The 14885-nt window shown below is 54.9% G+C and overlaps 3 protein-coding genes across 3 annotated transcripts; all 3 read left to right on the top strand.

The window, feature by feature from the left end:
- Positions 1–83: 83 nt before the first annotated feature.
- CH63R_02405 (Phosphatidylinositol 3) lies at positions 84–9319 on the top strand (the record flags this gene model as incomplete). Its single annotated transcript, XM_018297380.1, has 6 exons — positions 84–135; positions 193–240; positions 411–1842; positions 1898–2235; positions 2287–6751; positions 6874–9319. 6 exons carry the CDS (start codon positions 84–86, stop codon positions 9317–9319), a joined length of 8781 nt encoding a protein of 2926 aa, XP_018162196.1.
- Positions 9320–10262: 943 nt separating this feature from the next.
- On the top strand, positions 10263–13025 carry CH63R_02404 (Cullin family protein; the record flags this gene model as incomplete). The annotated part of the gene is made up of 3 exons (XM_018297379.1): positions 10263–10916; positions 10979–12891; positions 12968–13025. 3 exons carry the CDS (start codon positions 10263–10265, stop codon positions 13023–13025), a joined length of 2625 nt encoding a protein of 874 aa, XP_018162195.1.
- Positions 13026–13813: 788 nt separating this feature from the next.
- On the top strand, positions 13814–14841 carry CH63R_02403 (Ribosomal protein L10; the record flags this gene model as incomplete). The annotated part of the gene is made up of 3 exons (XM_018297378.1): positions 13814–14004; positions 14157–14636; positions 14763–14841. 3 exons carry the CDS (start codon positions 13814–13816, stop codon positions 14839–14841), a joined length of 750 nt encoding a protein of 249 aa, XP_018162194.1.
- Positions 14842–14885: the final 44 nt, after the last annotated feature.

The raw sequence follows: 14885 nt of genomic DNA, 5'->3' as shown, positions 1-14885 counted from the left end.
CCTCGTAGCTCATCATTCACTGACCGAAATCAGACGCCAAAAAACGCCATGCCAGCTGGCAGAGCAGTCCAATACTAGCTAGGATGGCGCCCCCGAAGATCAAGACGGGCGAAATTACCGTCAACGACGCTCTAGGTAGTCATTTCTCCTTCGACCAGCAACCTCGATCTGATAGCTTATACGATGTGGTAGATGCGATATCCGGAGGCACTCTCAAAGAGCGTGCGACAGGTCTGGATGGTGAGTTTCGCATTCGCCCCCATCCCCGGGGCCTAGTCCTCTTGTATTACCTCACTCGCCGTCTCTGTCACTCGTTCCATGATCTTTGCATTCCCGCATGTAATAGTAGTCTTGTTGGGGGTCCCTTGCCGGCGAGGGCCACGAATACGGGGAAGACTAACACGATGTAGATCTGATTTTCCTGCTTGACAAGAAGGGCAAGACCGCAAGCCTATCGGCTCTCGGCGACAAGCATTACCATCGTGTATTCGAGAGTTTGTTTCGATGTGTGATTAACGAGAAACAGAGCTACTACGGAGGCAAGAAGACGACGGCAGCGGCGGCATCGGCAAGACTGGCAAAATGTGCAGAGGCTGTCCGGCTCGCCGTCAGTCATGGGGCTTCAAAACTCAAGCGGAAGACCATGCTTGCCCTCGTCGATCACATCACGCAAATTCTCCCCGGGCCTGGACCCGGCCATGGCGATGAGGCGTACGTCGAGCCACTGCTAAAGGACTACGTAAAGGCCCTCGTAGGGCTACTTTCCCACCAGTCCAACGTCGAGCACCTTGCCACGTTGGGTGCCGAGGGTTGGCTTGCTTGTGTGGATTTTTGTATCGAGGCCCTGGAACGCTACCTAGAGAACGCCGATCGAGACCGCGACTCTGGCTCTCGGGCCTCTCCGGCGCCGGGCACGGCATCGATGGGATTCTCCACTGGCAGGAGCACCAATGCAAGCCAAAGAATACCGGGCCAAATCCACCGTAGCACCGTCCAGGACCTCCTCCACTGCGTCAACCTTCTTGTTCTTCCACCCAACGCGCCACTTGAGCAGAGATCCAGAGACCTCTCCAAAGCACTCACGCAAGTGCTGCAACTGCGTCATCTCGGACTAAGTCAGGTCATCCAACTGAGCTTTGCCTCGATCAACATCCTCTTGGCCGAGATCCAAACAAACGACATCTCGCAGGCCAACAACTTGGCCAGAGACCTCGTGCCACTAATCAGTCACTGGTGGCAAGCTCGGACCGTTTCTCAAGATGAGATGCTAAACTCCGTCCGAGATGAATTGCTCAAGACCATCTTCATCATCCACCTACACCTAGAGCACCTTGTTTGCCACGAAGAGAACGAACCAACCCAGAAGGATGTTGAAGATCTTGCCAAATCCTTGTGGCTGGAATACTCACGACGAAGCATGAGATCGCAACTTCAGCTTGACGATCTGACGTTCATCTCTGGGCTGCCCGACGATTACTTCAAACTGGACCTCTTTGGTCTGCGTGTTCATAATCGAGACGGCGAGAGGAGATGGGCTCTCGTGCAGAATATTGCCATCCTGGAGCGTATTCTCTGGAAGAGCAATAAGCATGCCAGGCCACCGTCACCGGGGGAGCAGCCCCGCAAGAAGCGCAGGACCCGTGGTGCAGCTACTCGGTTACAGGAGATGCTACAATCACCCAGTCTGGCCGTACAGAGAATATCCTTGCAGCTTGTGCCGTTCCTCCTGGGGCTCAACACGTTCTCTTCAACAGAGGCCGCAGACCTCTTTGCAGACATTGTAGCTTTTGTTGGCGATAAGGACACCACTGTGTCATCATGGGCTATGCTTGCTTGCGCCAGGTAGGTCAGCTGAACGAATGCAGTCGAAAAGACTACTCACTGACAATGCTCTTAGCTGTACCATGTTCCGTTTCGATTCCGGAGAAACAACGGCGTCGTGGAGGCATCTGTGGCAGATTGCTGCCCGAGCAATCAGCCTTCCCAACACCAGCCGTGCCGCAAGTGTTCTCTTGCACTCAATCCTCGAGAGAGACCTAGTCCCATATCACGATGTTTCGGATGATATCAACAGCATTGTCACAACTGCTGATGTCAACGGCCCGGCTGTTCTGGTGGATTCTTCCATTATCCTCATGTTATACCTGTTGACTCTTCGGAACGTGAAGCAGCCAAACGCTAGCCAATCCACAAGCCACCATATCATCCGATGGGTCTTTTTGAAATGGAATCCAGGTGAGTTTTCCCGAGCTTGAGAGTACCATCCATAAACCTGACTGTAGACAGCCGACCCAAGCTATGCTTCTCTCTTCTCAATGCATGCCCCAGTTCCAGAATTGGTCAATATTATCCAGGCATGCTGTGGTACAAGGGTCGCATCTCTCACGGCGCCAGTGATCGTATCTGGGGGACCGATCTGCCAGACCTGGAAGGCACAGTATGAGATATCAGCTCTGGCGAGATACTTGCTACTGTTGGAGCCACCGCGAACAGTAAAAGCTGCCTCGACGGCTTGTACCCATGCCCCAGCAACCGAACTGAGCAATGCCAGCGACTCGATTACTTTCCATGCCTCAAAGAAACTGGTGTTGGAACTTTTGTTTCCCAAAGTCGAGGAGCTGCAAGAGCTATGTGACTTGTGGAACAAAAAGGGATCTGAAGGGGGGGCGCCAGTCTCTCCAGACAGGCTTCACAGTCTCTTCTCGGCAAACGTCGTTGGCACAATGCTTGCCTCTCAACTCACTGACCTCAATTCGGGACAGTCGCGAGACATTGAGTCAGCCCTTGCTAAACTATCAGAGACCAGTATCAGTGCTGCCCTTGATTCTAGCGATAACCAAGCTTTCTTCGAAGTCATGCTCAAAGTCATTCGCCCTGTACTTCCAGCTCTGAATATCACGAAGTTAAGCGCCTTGCCCAAGGAAAATGTCCCCTTGTTTCGATTCTTGGCAAAGCTGGCCGCAGGCACTCGCGAGCGGACTGCGCGACAGACCTCGGGACAAAACCAGGACCTGATGGACTTGGATGACGAGTTCGATTCTCAAGAAAGCAAGGCAAGCGTAGCCATAAGGACTGTCGATATTCCTCGGTTAAGCATCCCCATGAGTCTAGATTCGGGCGCCTTGTATCAAGACACGGCACAGCGCCTATACCTTCTCGAGGTCATACACAAAGACGCTGCGCAGGTCGGCATTGTTCCTCAAGATTTTCTTGATCAATTGCTGCTTCTCCCCAACGACGAGTTTCTCCTATGCAGGTCAACGCTCTCGGAGTTGTTCGCGTCTGACTTGCCCTTAGGGCCTGACGATGCCCTTCGAGTCGTCGAGAAGCTGGGTGAAGTTATTGGGGAACAAGAATACACATGCTGCGAAGTAGCCCATTCAACAAGCCTCGACGTTCTCGAGGGTATCATACAGGTCTGGATGGACGAAAAGCACGAGGTGTCTTCACTCGTCGGGGACTTGTACAATTACTTTGTCAAGGCCTCTCTCCCAAAGAACAGTTTGTCTCCCAAAGCGCAAATGTCTCTTGCGAGCTTGCTATTCGCGCTTCTGCGAAGCAACCCTCAGTACGGAAGCGATCTGGGTCTTGACTCCTGTCGCACGACGCTGCTTTCCATCATGCAAGAGGGGACATTAGCCGTCAAGCACTTCATCGGGTCGGCCCTGCCGGACATTTTCGGCATTTACGTCCTCAAGATGCATGACGATATCTTCGTGGATGTTCTCAGCAGCCTTCCTACCGATCCGGAGGCCATCGAAGGCATTGCGTTTCGACTCTTCGTGTTATCTCAGCTGGCGTGCCGTTGGCCGACGCTCCTCAGACGATGCACATACCACATATTTGAGACGCCAGGCAAGATAATGCAGTCAACCAAGTATGCCAAAAGGTGCCTGGAGAAGGTTTCTGAAGCTCTTGACTTGTCATCTCCTCGAGAGCTGTTTAGCATCTTCAGCCCCCAGCTGCTGTACACGTGGCTTGAAATGGATGCCGTCGAAGACGTTCCGTTCGAAATATTCGGTTTCCCAAGTCTGGACACTCTGCTGCGTGAAGCACAGGCCGAGACAACTGCACTAGAGATCATGCGAGGGCGTTACGAAAGTGTTCGGTCGCTCGCACAGCGACTTGGTATGTCTTTGGTTGACATGGTCAAACAAGGATTCACAAAAATCATGGCCTACACAATTGCGCATGAAACGAGCACGTCTAGCTCAGAAAACGATGGCGGCGAGACTTGGGTCCGCAAGCTACTCGGCAGGGAACTGTTCCTGGATCTCATATACCTCAACTTTGCGGATATTGTGGCGTTGTTGGTGGACCTTTTCGATCAAGAAGATCCCATTGAGAAGTACCTTTCAAGGGACAAAAACTTCCAACACGCAGCTGATAGTCTGAGCGAGATGAAGAAGTTTTCTCAGTCAACCACAACCCTGCCGCCCAACCAACAACCCATGTTCAGGGCCAAATTTCTGACCAGGGAGCTATTCCATTTGTGCAGCAAAACCGAGTATGAGCTGCATGCACTTTGGACGCCAGCTCTTGTGGTTTCGGTCGCTCGAAACCTCCTCAACACGGTTCATCCGGCATTGGGCTCGCTTCACGCATGTTCCGTGCTGCGGAAGGTTCGGGTGTTGATCGCTCTCACCGGTCCCGTGGCATGGGAAGCCTACCCTCTCGAGATGCTTCTCTCATCCATTCGACCGTTCATTGTGGACTCGGAATGCGCTGATGACGCACTTGGCGTCAGTCGCTACTTGATTGCTCAAGGGAGCGGGCATCTAGAGCAGACGCCTTCCTTCCTTGCCGGATATGCATTATCTACACTTGCCTCGCTAAGGGTCTTTCTCGAGTCCAGCCAGTCAAGCACTACCCAAGAAAGTCAGTTCAAAGCTACCATGAGTAAGGCGCAGACTTTCCACACGTGGTTCAGCTCATACCTCACGGGGTATGAATCGCCCAATTTCGCTGATGAGCAGCAGAGAGAAGCGTTCAGATCGATCACTCATTCGGCTTCCAATATTCGATCCTCGGGAAACGCAGAGAAGGGCACACCCGAGAGCACGCTTCTACTGGAAATTCTCAGAGATGGTGAGCGCGAGTCCAGACTACTGAACGATGCAGCCCGAGACCTAGCACTCGACATGCTCTGCGGAGATTTCGTAGTGCCTGCTGTTGGCCACAAAGATGTCATTGACACAGACAACGAGGCCCTGCGCCATAGTGGACTTGTTTGGAAGAGCTGCAATTCACTCGCCTTGAGTGATGAGTATCTTGCCTGGGCGGGCCGTGTTGTTGGCAGGTCTTTCGCTGCGTCAGGAGAGATACAAACCGAGATTTTGGAAGAATCTGAGCTCTCGCGGTACAACATCCTTGCGCCAGGAGACAACGACTCCGGGCAAGGACTGCTCCGTCTGCTGCAACAGCTCACCCAGAGCAAGGACTCACATGTTGCTGGTCTCGCCGAATCAGCACTGAGAGCAGTGGTGTCGGAGGCAACAGCCCAGAGCGACGATGACCTCATCACTGCAGCACAGAGAACGTTGACCGAATCGTTATGTCTAGCTTCGGCTTGGGAGCAGTACCGTACACCACCTTCTGATTTCGTCTCATCACAGAATATCCCAGACTCTCAAGTCTTCTTTCGCGAGCACGTGGAGAGTTCCGACTGGGTTCAGCAGCTGGCGGTTCATCTAGCACAATCGGTCCCTGAGTACATCATTCTCATCGCATTGGTGCCAATCCTCAAGAACGTCAAGGGGTTTGCTCAAGACTCCTTCCCATTTATCGTTCATTTGGCTTTGTGCGGTCAGCTCGACAAACAGCAACTCATCAAGCGCAACCTGTCAGAAGCTGCGAGAGAATGGCTCAAGGTCCAGGATGATGCAGCGCAGACGAATCAGAAGCACCTCATCAACACGATTCTGTATCTACGGACACAGTCATTGCCCAAAGAATCATCTATTGCCGACCGAGTCTCGTGGCTTGATATCGATTTTACCACTGCTGGCGCCGCCGCCTCGCGCTGCGGTATGCATAAGACGGCCCTGCTTTTCACCGAAATCGCCGCTTCTCAGACCACTCGCACGTCCAGACGATCATCCGCGGTGCGTGAGGAGGACTCCAGTGAAGTCCTTCTTTCCATCTTTGAGAATATTGACGACCCCGACGCCTACTATGGCTTGCCACAATCTGCCGATCTCTCTAGCGTTCTGGCTCGGCTGGAGTACGAGAAAGATGGCTCCAAGAATCTAGCCTTCCGAGGAGCCCAATACGACAGTCATATTCGGAGAAGGAATCCCGCATCACAGCTGGATAGCCAATGTCTCGTGAGAGCTCTCGGGACTCTGGGCCTAGCTGGTCTCTCTCACTCTCTCCTTCAGACGCAGCAAAGCCCCGATGGCGACGCAGCGTCCCTCGAAAGCACATTTCAAACAGCACGCCGGTTGGAACTGTGGAACCTGCCTGTACCCGTGACAGCCGACAACTGCTCTGTGACAATCTATAAGGCCTATCAGAACGTCCAGCAGGCCGGCACAGAGGCTGCAGTACGCAACGCCATCTATGATGGCTTCAGCCAAACAATGCACAGCCTTGTCAATCGTGGGCTTAACGCAGCTAAGCTCAGACATCATCTTGGTGCTCTCGCAGTCTTGACTGAGCTGAATGAGATCGTAAATGTGACCAACTTCTCTGAGCTGGAGGGCATGCTTGAGAGATTCGAACAGCGCAGCCAGTGGATGAGACGCGGACGGTACGTCGTCCCTATCACGGATTGCTTCCTTCCCTTTATGTACCCGAAATCTCTCATGATACTTCCAATCTTCCATTTCAGAAGTCTTGGAACTGTGAACCTTTGAAACTGACGGACGACAGATACGAGGACGTCAGCCACATGCTGTCGTGTCGAGAGACGACATTGAGCTTGATGAGTCAACAACCGAAGCTCCGCAGGCAGGCGCTGTCCATGGCCGACGCCAGACAGGTCGAGATCCGGTGTATGATGATGTCCTCAGGGATCTACCGCTTTCACCAAGCGACCCAGGAATCTCTCAATATTTCCACGTCGTTGACAGATCTGGTCGGCCCATGCGAGTCCTTGGGGATTAAGGTTGATGCTGCTATCAAGATCGAGGCGGCCAACTCGTTGTGGGACCATGGAGAGATGATCTCCTCGATTCGAATGCTCCAGAGCATCGACAGCGACTCTTCTCTGAAGAAGCAAACCATTCCGGTTAGCCGGTCGAACCTATTGTCCAAAATCGGCCACCAGGTGTCAGTGGCCAAGCTGGAAAAGCCCCACCACATCCAGAAAAACTACCTTGAGCCAGCCCTCAAAGAGCTTAAGGGGAAGAGCGAGGGACAGCAGGCCGGGCATGTCTACCATCAGTTCGCCATGTTTTGCGACGAACAACTACAGAACCAGGACAGCTTGGAGGACTTGGCGAGATTACAGAGCCTGAGGAAGGGCAAGAGTGACGAGGTCTCCCAGCTGCAGAGCCTCATCTCTAACAGTCGGGACTCGCAACTGAAGCAAAGGTACCAGTCGCACTTGAATCGCGCTCGCCAATGGTTGCAGCTAGACGAGCAGGAGCTTCGCCGCGTGGAGCAAACGAGGAGCGAATTTGTTCGTCTCAGTCTCGAGAACTATTTGCTCTCTCTCGTTGCCTCCGACGAGCACAACAACGATGCCTTGCGATTCACCGCGCTCTGGCTCGAGCGGTCAGAAGAGACAGCGACCAACGAGGCCGTCAAAAAACATTTGGAAAAAGTACCGACGAGAAAGTTTGCCGCGTTGATGAACCAACTTTCCTCGCGACTACAGGACCAGCCGAACTCGGCTTTCCAGAAGCTCCTGATCAATCTTGTGTACAAGATCTGCGCCGAACACCCGTATCACGGCATGTATCAGATCTGGTCCGGCACGAAGGTCAAAACGCGAAAGGAGGACCAAGTAGCGGTGCTGAGACTCAAGGCCACGGAGAAAGTTGCGGCTCTCCTGCAGTCAACCAAAAACGTGGCAGCGATCTGGCAAGCGGTAGACCGGACTAGCGCCTATTACCATCGACTTGCCGTCGATCGAGACCCTGGCAAATACAAGGCCGGACAGAAGATTGCGCTGAGGGACATTCACTCGGCCCAGTCTTTGCAAAATGCGCTGGTGAAATACCGGATCCCGCCACCAACCATGCAGCTCGAGGTGTCGGCGACCAAGGACTACTCGAGCGTTCCGGTCATAGAGAGACTGGAGCCTCAGATGTCGATCGCGTCGGGCGTAAGCGCCCCCAAGATCATCACGGCCATCGGAAGCGACGGTAAAAGATACCGGCAACTGGTCAAGGGCGGCAACGATGACCTCCGTCAGGACGCCATCATGGAGCAGGTGTTTGCAGCGGTATCGTCCCTTCTGAAGCTACACCGGTCGACCCAGCAGAGGAATCTTGGCATCCGCACTTACAAGGTTCTGCCTCTCACATCAGCGTCCGGCCTCATCGAGTTCGTCCCAAACACAATCCCGCTGCACGAGTTCCTCATGCCTGCGCACGAGAGATATTTCCCCAAGGATCTCAAAGGGTCTCAATGTCGGAAGGAAATCTCCAACGCTCAGGGCAAGACAACAGAAACCCGGATCAGCGTCTACAGGAAGGTGACGGAAAGGTTTCATCCCGTCATGAAGTACTTCTTTATGGAGAACTTTGTCGATCCCGACGACTGGTTCGTCAAGCGGCTGGCATACACGCGCACCACTGCGGCAATCTCGATGCTCGGCCACGTGCTCGGTCTCGGAGACAGGCATGGCCACAACATTCTGTTGGACGATAAGACGGGCGAGGTTGTGCACATCGATCTGGGTGTTGCGTTTGAAATGGGACGCGTCCTTCCCGTGCCAGAGCTCGTCCCGTTCCGGCTGACGAGAGATATCGTGGACGGCATGGGGATAACGGGCACCGAGGGCGTCTTTCGCCGGTGCTGCGAGTTCACGCTCCACGCCCTGCGCGAGGAGACGTACTCCATCATGACCATTCTTGATGTATTGCGCTACGATCCTCTCTATTCATGGTCCATCTCCCCCGTCCGACTGGCGAAGCTGCAGGGCGGGGAGTACGACGGCGACGGCGAGGAGGGCGAAGGGGAGGGCAGGAAAGACAGGAAGGGGCAGCAGGTAAATGAGCCGTCGGAGGCAGATCGGGCGTTGGAGGTCGTGCGGAAGAAGCTCTCCAAGACGCTGAGTGTGACAGCGACAGTCAACGACCTGATCAATCAGGCAACCGATGTGAGCAATCTGGCAGTCTTGTACTCAGGTTGGGCGGCATACGCGTAGTCATATCTCCTGTCACTCACTTTCTGGCTCTCTCCCCTCCATGCATACTTTTATAGTGACAACTTCAACAAAAAAATCGATGCAATGCAAGCATGTACATATAGCGGTGACTTACAGACACACACGATGCAGCCTCTTACTTAAAAAGCATTTCGACACTATGTAAGACGCCTGCATAGGGGCACGTAGTCGGATACTTAGCAAGGCTAAGTGCGCTGGTCTTGTTGTAGTAGCGGCAAGCTTCAAATATTCGAGAGACGAACAAAGAGTTGGCAAAACCACCTAGGTCCTCGTTTCATGTTGCACTTTCATCCATCACTTTCTCCTCTGCGTACCTCCACATTCAAGGTGAATAAAGTTCCAAAGCCAGTGAAGGGAAGAGAAACAAAATCAGCATCAACCTGCTTTTATCTTAGGTAGGTAGGTATCATGGGCGCTGTACCTACCTACCTAGGTAGGCTGGTAAGCAGGTAGGTACTTACAACATTGCGGTAGGCGTTCGTTCAGGGGTCGATGCCTTCCTTACGGTTTGACCAAGTACTGTAGGTAGGAGGTAGGTACCTTAGTGGGGACCGAGTCTTATCCAATCCCCGGTCAGTCCGATAAGCGGGTGCAGGGGACCGGGGGGGACGTGCTACTGCTAAATGGATGATGCGAACGACCCGGTGGTGATTTGTTAATGGCGTCGATAGCTCCGCGTTTTAACTCCGCGACGACTTTCTCCCAGACAACGACTCGACCTCTGCCACTCGGTTTTCCCAGCCTCCCTGCTCAAGAAGTCCCTCTGCTGCACCCACCCGACGACTCGCATACACGGGAATCGAGCAATCATCCGCAATCCTAACCGCCGGCCTACTCGCAACCCCCTCCATTCCGCCCCCAACAAGAGCGCATATAGGTCTGTAACAGCTTGGATAGAAGTTGTTGCAGGGCCACACGGTCCATGCCGTCGAATTCACCCCCCGCAGTCGAGGGAGCTTTGCCAACACGGGCGACGGGAAGGACGGCAGGTGGAACACCAGCGCCAGCCAACGACACGGGCAGCCCTCCGCGACGAAGACCCCGCGTGGACTCCGACGTCTCACGGCCCGGCTCTGTCGCCCCGCACCAGCAACAATCGAGCAGACCGAGCCCGAAGCGGTTCAAGTTCGGCACAGAAGACCCTCCCTCCCACTCGACCATGTCGACCAAGATGAAGGGGAAGCTGCCCGAGGTCATTGATCTCACGCAGTCCAACTCGTACCGCCCCTACACTGGCGCCAAGAAGTTGGTCATCAAGAACCTGCGACCGGCGGCGCGGAACGAGCAGCTGGAACAGTACTACCAGCGAACCGAGCAGGAGCTTGTCGACGCTCTGCAGGACATCTTCCACGGCAAAAAGCCGAGGTTGCCGTTGGAAAGGCTATATCGGGCTGTCGAGGATATCTGCCGGCGCGGCAAGGACAACGAGCTACAGCTCTATGAGACGCTTCGACGGAAGTGCGAGGAGCACTTGACGCGCAATGTCATGCGATCGATCCAATCCAATGGCGGAAACACGGACGTCGACATGCTTAAAAGTGTCCTCCAGCACTGGCGCGTCTGGAACAGTCAGATCGTGAGTTGAGCCGGCCCTTCCGCCACCCGTGCGTGACCTGAGGCTAACGCGCCTGTGGTCAGATGATGATTCGGTCTACCTTCAGCTACCTGGATCGTACCTTTCTCCTCAAGAACAAGAGTTATCCTTCCATCAACGACATGACCATTTCACAGTTCAAGAGGATGGCATTCCCATCACGGGATGACCCAGACGGCCAGTCGCCCGGCGGCAGGGCGTTGCGGGGCCTGTACGACCTGATATCCTACGACCGGCTTGGGGACGAGCGATTCGAGGCCACATTGCTGAAAGACTCCATCATGATGCTCCACGTCTTCAACATCTACACCAAGTACTTCGAGCCCCGGTTCATTGGACTGTCAGAGCGCTACTTTGAAGACTTCGCAGAGGAGCGGAGCGCGTCATCCCTCAAGGATTACATCCTGGCGTGTGAAAGACTCCTGAAGAGAGAGGACTACCGCTGTAACGAATACAACCTCGACTCTACAACAAAAAAGCAGCTGCTCGATGCAGCACACGGGATATTGGTCAAGAATTATGCCGACAAGCTCCTGAACGTTGACAGTCTCTCCAAGCTCCTGTCCGATCATGAGGTCGAGTCGATGAAAGCGCTTTACGACTTGTTGCGCCTCTCTGGCATCCAGAAGAAACTCAAGGAGCCCTGGGGCGCATACATCCGTAAAACGGGCGCAATCATTGTCGCCGACAAGGAACAAGGCGATAACATGGTGCAGAGACTTCTCGAGCTCAAGAGATCGCTCGGCCTCATCGTGCGTGATGCGTACGGAGGCGATCCAGACTTCGTAAACGACCTCAGAAACGCTTTCGGCGACTTCATGAACGACCGCAGTATCGCGGCGACATGGAGCTCGGGGACATCCAAGGTTGGAGAGATGATTGCAAAGTACGTCGACATGCTGCTTCGGGGTGGCATCAAGGCTCTGCCGAAAGCCATGCTCTCTGACAACAAGGACCGAGCTGCGGCAGAGCAGAGTGGGCAGGCTAGCACTGGAGACGAAGATGCCGAGCTCGACCGGCAACTCGACCAAGCTCTTGAGCTTTTCCGCTTCATCCAAGGCAAGGACGCATTTGAAGCGTTCTACAAGAAGGACCTGGCTCGTCGTCTGCTCATGGGCAGGAGTGCCAGTCAGGACGCCGAGCGAAACATGCTCCGAAAGCTCAGGGAGGAGTGCGGCATGAACTTTACCCACAACTTGGAGCAGATGTTCAAGGACGTCGAAGTGGCCAAGGAGGAGATGGAAGCGTACAAGCAGTGGTCGGAAGGCACCGGCGTTGACAAAGCCCCCGTCGACCTTTCGGTGATGATCCTGTCGGCTGCGGCTTGGCCAACGTACCCCGACGTCAAGGTCCACCTGCCGGACGATGTCGCCAAGCAGATCGAGCGCTTCGATCAATATTACAAAAACAAGCACACTGGCCGACTCCTTAATTGGAAGCAAGCTCTGGCGCACTGCACAGTCAAGGCGAAATTCCCTAAAGGTACGAAGGAGCTTCTCGTCAGCGCGTACCAGGCCATCGTCCTTGTCCTGTTCAATGAGGTCGGTCTTGAGGGCTTCCTCGCCTACGAGCAGATCGCCCGCTCGACCAACCTACAAGGTGAAGAGCTGGGCCGGACGCTGCAGTCGCTCGCTTGCGGCCAGGTCCGCGTGCTCACGAAGCACCCCAAGGGCAAGGATGTCAACCCGACGGACACGTTCACGATCAACAAAGCGTTTGCGCATCCCAAGATCCGGGTCAAGATCAACCAGATTCAGCTCAAGGAGACCAAGGAGGAGAACAAGGCGACACATGAGCGCATTGCGCAGGACAGGCGGTTCGAGACGCAGGCGGCCATTGTGCGCATTATGAAGAGCAGGAAGGAGATGAGCCACGGCGAGCTGGTGGCCGAAGTGATCAACCTGACCAAGAACCGCGGGGCGGTTGACGCCGCGCAGATAAAGAAGGAGATTGAGAAGTAAGTCGTCCATGCATACACCTTCCCCTGCCTCTTCCCCTTTTCGATGTGGGAAACATTGCTAACATTCCGACAGCTTGATCGACAAGGATTACCTCGAGCGCGAAGGCAACATCTACACGTACCTGGCATAGACGGATGGAGTGATTGCAATAGGGCTAGACCAGACGTCGGACACGGCATAACGGGCGCGAGGATTGTTTGCCGGACTAGATGTACATGAGCATGGTGAAATAGGTTCCGGTGGCTAGGAACCAGACCAGGGGCGTTGAAGTAATGAACATCAAGGGAATTGACTTTATGAACTGCTACCATCCCGCATGGCGGACGCGAGGCCATAATAATGTAACTAACAGCACTCCAAGCTCGGTGGTTTATAGCAATATTAACCTCACCCAAGGGAATGAGGTCGGCGTGGGTGGGGCGGCACTTACCCGGTGGTGTGGTGGCAGTCCCCTTCCAAGTCTCGGTGAGCTCGGCCAATCGATCCCTGTCGGGGGACCCTGCGGAATATCGTTCCACCTAGCGCATTGCGGGGTTCGCAAAAAAAAGTTGCGGCGGTTCCCTTCTGCAGTGGTGCAAGTGCAAGTGCAAGTGCAAGTGGGTGGGCGGGTGGTGGGTGGGTGCGTGCGCGCGCCCGCCGTCCGCCCAGGCCGTGCCAAAATTTTGTGCCAAAGGCGGTCGGCCAGAAATATTTCCCATTGTGGTCCCGCCGCAACCTCTCGACGACTTTTACTCGAAAGACCGACTCTTGTTCCCCCTCGAGTTCGCAAAACCTCTAACCCCTCCTCGAAATTCCCGAAGTCGCCCAAGCGTCGCCGAGTCCCTTTTATTCCCGCCCTTTTCGAGATACCTGCTCGACACACAAAGAAGCCACCTCCCAAACGTCTTCCCAAGGGTTCTCACTTCCGCAGCCGCCAAGATGCCCAAGTCGAAGCGCAACAGAGTGGTCAACCTGACCCAGGTGAACAAGAAGACGCGCGAGCAGAAGGACAAGCTCTTCGCCAACATCCGCGAATCGGTCCCAGAGTACCAGCACTGCTTCGTCTTCGGCGTCAACAACATGCGCAACAACTACCTCAAGGAGGTCCGCCACGAGCTCAACGACTGCAGGTTCGTGTTTCCCGTGTTCCCTCTCTCTCTGTGTCTCTGTTTCTATGCCGGGCCATGGGCGGGCGCGCACTCGCCTATGGTCTACAGAAGCACACATACATATCCAACCGGGACCAACCCAATTGCTAACACACGCAAACCCGCAACCGCAGACTCTTCTTCGGCAAGACAAAACTCATGGCCAAGGCCCTCGGCCAGGACCCCTCCTCGGCCGTCGCCGACGGCATCGACCGCCTGACCCCCTTCCTCGCCGGCACCGTCGGCCTCCTCTTCACCAACCGCGACCCGGCTGCCATCCTCTCCTACTTTGACGGCGTCAGCCCTGTCGACTTTGCGCGCGCCGGCACCGTCGCGACCCGCGGCTTCTCCATCCCCTCGGGCGTCGTCTACGCCACCGGCGGTGAGGTCCCCGCAGAGCACGACGTGCCCCTCGAGCACAGCATCGAGCCCGAGCTGCGCCGCCTCGGCATGCCCACGCGCATGATCAAGGGCCGCGTCTGCCTCGGCGACGCCGAGGGCGGCGGCGACGACTACGTCGTCTGTCGCGAGGGCGACGTCCTTGACAGCAGGCAGACGAGGCTGCTGAAGCTGTTTGGCATCTGCTTGAGCGAGTTCAAGGTCAAGGTCCTGGGGTAAGTTCCCGATCCCTCCCTCTTCCCGATCCCTCCCTCTTCCCGATCCCTATTCCTTATCCCCCTTTCGAACCTCAAAAAAAAAAAAAAAAAAAAAAAGAAAATGTCGCTGACGCCATCCCATAGATACTGGAGCGCCTCCACAGGAAAGGTGACGGAGGTCAACCCCAACGCCATGGACGGTGTCGAGGACGAGAGCGACTGAAAACTTTGCCGGGGGACGTGGGATGACCAACCAAAAGAAAAGAG

The sequence above is a fragment of the Colletotrichum higginsianum genome, chromosome 2, assembly GCF_001672515.1.
Source record: "Colletotrichum higginsianum IMI 349063 chromosome 2, whole genome shotgun sequence".
Lineage (NCBI taxonomy): Eukaryota > Fungi > Ascomycota > Sordariomycetes > Glomerellales > Glomerellaceae > Colletotrichum > Colletotrichum higginsianum.
This window is presented reverse-complemented; position numbering and strand designations above follow the sequence as displayed.